Source organism: Brassica oleracea, chromosome C7 (genome assembly GCF_000695525.1).
Source record: "Brassica oleracea var. oleracea cultivar TO1000 chromosome C7, BOL, whole genome shotgun sequence".
Lineage (NCBI taxonomy): Eukaryota > Viridiplantae > Streptophyta > Magnoliopsida > Brassicales > Brassicaceae > Brassica > Brassica oleracea.
In genome coordinates this window covers 3,274,651-3,277,679 of record NC_027754.1, presented here as the reverse complement: position 1 = coordinate 3,277,679, position 3,029 = coordinate 3,274,651, and the positions used below count along the sequence as shown (strand labels likewise).

At 35.9% G+C, this 3,029-nt stretch overlaps 1 protein-coding gene across 1 annotated transcript; it reads left to right on the top strand.

Moving 5' to 3' along the window:
* The first annotated feature begins 759 nt into the window (after nt 1-759).
* LOC106301887 (scarecrow-like protein 15) lies at nt 760-2,748 on the top strand. The gene has a single exon (XM_013738372.1). It carries the CDS (start codon nt 1,082-1,084, stop codon nt 2,561-2,563), a length of 1,482 nt encoding a protein of 493 aa, XP_013593826.1. The 5' UTR covers nt 760-1,081; the 3' UTR covers nt 2,564-2,748.
* Nucleotides 2,749-3,029: the final 281 nt, after the last annotated feature.

Sequence of the window (3,029 nt, the reverse complement as noted above, 5' to 3'; positions counted from 1 at the left end):
AAAGTCACAACTTCTATTCATGTGTGATTTTTTAAAATATGGACTTCACTAGAAAAAATCATATTTTATTTATTTCAAATTAACATTTTGGTATCATTAAGATATGACATCTTATATAATCAACACATATATATAACAACTTCACCTATAAAATTGTTTTAATACTATTTTTAATTATAAAAATCTATTGATAAAAAATCTAACAAAATCTTACTAAAAATTAAATATTTTTATATAATAATACATTAATTAATTTCGTAATTAAAAGTATAATATTATTTAAAAAAAAATAATTAAGATTTTATTATAAAAGAATTGTATGCTATTTTCATAAGTGTTCTATTTATAGCCTATATAATATTAAAATAGAAGTATGATATAAATTAAATATAAAAATTATGTTAAATTAATAAATTAACTTATTTATTTAAAAAAACATTTAAAAAATCATTTACCATTAAAACAGGTTAAAATTTGTAAAGCATGTATAAAATTTACTCATAATATCCTACTATATATTAAAATTGTAGATGCTAAAGTATATTTTTTGAAACAAAAAAAATGATCCTAAACAAATATTTGTTCTATAGTATAACTAACTAAATTTAAAAATATTTTGTAGGGAAACTGTAAAAACTTAAAATATATATTTTGAGTGGGGTTATCTATTTAATTATTTCAAGTTATGAATTTATTGTGTCCAAAAAGATGTTATCTTTTTATATAATAACAATTAATAATAAATTAAAATGTATATAACAAATCTTTATATATCAATAATGTCAAATAAAAAACATAGACACTAAACTTATAGAATTACATTATATATAACAATAAATTATAAATAATATATTTAAAAAAATTATATAAAATTATACGTTAATTATATGATTTTCTTATGTGAAAAATTGTCTTTCTGATCATCAACATAGCGGAGCTCGAACATGTCGTGATCAAAACCTCATTTTCATAAAAGCAAAGAATCATTTTCCTTGCAAAAAGCCTCCTCTCTTTCCCTTTCTTCTTCTCTCACGCAAACTTCGAGAAAGAAAAAACAATACTAATTCTACATTCACAAGACATGAGAGTCCCAGCTTCATCGAACAGTAACTCAGGAGGAAAGAATCTTGTTGTCTATGACGAGCCCACTTCCGTGCTCGGCCTCCGTAGAAGCCCAACTCCCACAACGGTGGAAGAGAAGCCACTCGTCTCGGCCGCGAGTGGTGGTGATAATCAATTTCCGTCAGACGATCATGCGATGCGTTCCATGGATTGGGATTCAATCATGAGAGAGTTAGAATTAGATGACGATTCTACCCCTAACTTGAAACCAAATTTTCCTCCGCCTGCCCATTTCGCCGTCGTTGATCCACCGCTTCCTGTCTTTCCCGATCAGCTTAATCCGGCGGAGTACGGGTATGACAGCAACAGCAACAACGGAGGAGGAGGAGGATTTGATATCATTGAAGATCTCATCCGAGTTGTAGACTGTGTCGACTCGGACGAGTTGCAGCACGCTCATGTGATATTGTCACGGCTCAATCAACGGCTGAGATCTCCTGCGGGTAGGCCGCTTCTGAGAGCAGCGTTTTACTTCAAGGAGGCTCTCGGTTCGCTTCTATCCGGTTCGAACCGGAATCAAAACCGGTTAACTTCATGGACCGAGATCGTCGAGAGAATCCGAGCAATCAAAGAATTCTCCGGTATATCTCCGATACCTCTCTTCTCTCACTTCACGGCGAATCAAGCAATCCTCGACTCTCTCCACCAATCTTCCTCGCCGTTCGCTCACATCGTCGACTTCGAGATCGGATTCGGCGGTCAGTACGCGTCGCTCATGAGAGAGATCGCCGACAAATCATCAGCAACCGGCGGATTTCTGAGAGTCACGGCGGTTGTACCGGAGGAATCCGCCGTGGAGACGCGTCTCGTCAAAGAGAATCTCGTTCAGTTCGCCGCCGATTTGAAAATCCGATTTCAGATTGATTTCGTTCTGATGCGAACGTTCGAGATGTTATCATTCAAAGCGATAAGATTCGTAGAAGGAGAAAGAACCGTCGTGTTGATTTCTCCGGTAATATTCCGCCGTTTAAACGGAATCTCCAGTTTCGTTAACGACTTACGGCGAGTTTCACCGAACGTCGTCGTTTTCGTCGACAGCGAAGGATGGAACGGAATATCCGGAGCTGGATCGTTTCAAAGAGAGTTTGTTAGTGGGTTCGAGTTCTACACGATGGTGTTGGAATCTCTCGACGCAGCCGCTCCGAGCGGAGATTTGGTGAAGAAGATCATAGAAGGGTTTGTGCTGCGGCCTAAAATCGCGGCGGCGGTTGAAGCGGCAGCGGTTAACAAGAGACAAGGTGGTGGAGAGATGACGTGGCGGGAGGCGTTTTGTGCGGCGGGGATGAGGATGGTTCCGTTAAGCCAGTTTGTTGATTTTCAAGCTGAGTGTTTAGTGGAGAAAGCGCAAGTCAGAGGGTTCCACGTGGCGAAACGACAGGGAGAGTTAGTGCTTTGTTGGCACGGGAGGCCTTTGGTCGCCACGTCAGCTTGGCGGTTTTAAAAAATGAACCGGGAGGTTGGGTATAGCGGTATAGAAGTATTTGGCTGGTTGGTTTATTATTATTTTGTATACATTAAAATAATCTCTGGTTTTAGGATGGAAATAAAATATTTATTTAAAAATACAATACATCTGCGTTAAATCGAAATTCCAATGTTCAAATATGTAAATCCAGTACTCGGTTTAGGTTCAAATTATTATTGGTTTATGATTAGGACCATCTCCCGTGGTTTCTCCATTTTTCTCTTCAAAACAAAATATTTTTTTATGACCAAAATAACACACATGGAATAAAATGACCAAAATAGATTTAATTCAAGAAAAAAGAAGAAATTACCTTTAATAAATTATACATTCAAATAAATTAGGCCATTTTAAAACAATCATTTTTAAAATACAATTATTTTATTCTCCAACAAATAATCAATCAAGCATGTTCTATGTTGTGTTAAGTTTGTATGTGTTT

Bases quoted from the DNA above. Each gene is read 5' to 3' on its own strand.
- LOC106301887 (XM_013738372.1), top strand. From the start codon at position 1,082: ATGAGAGTCCCAGCTTCATCGAACAGTAACTCAGGAGGAAAGAATCTT.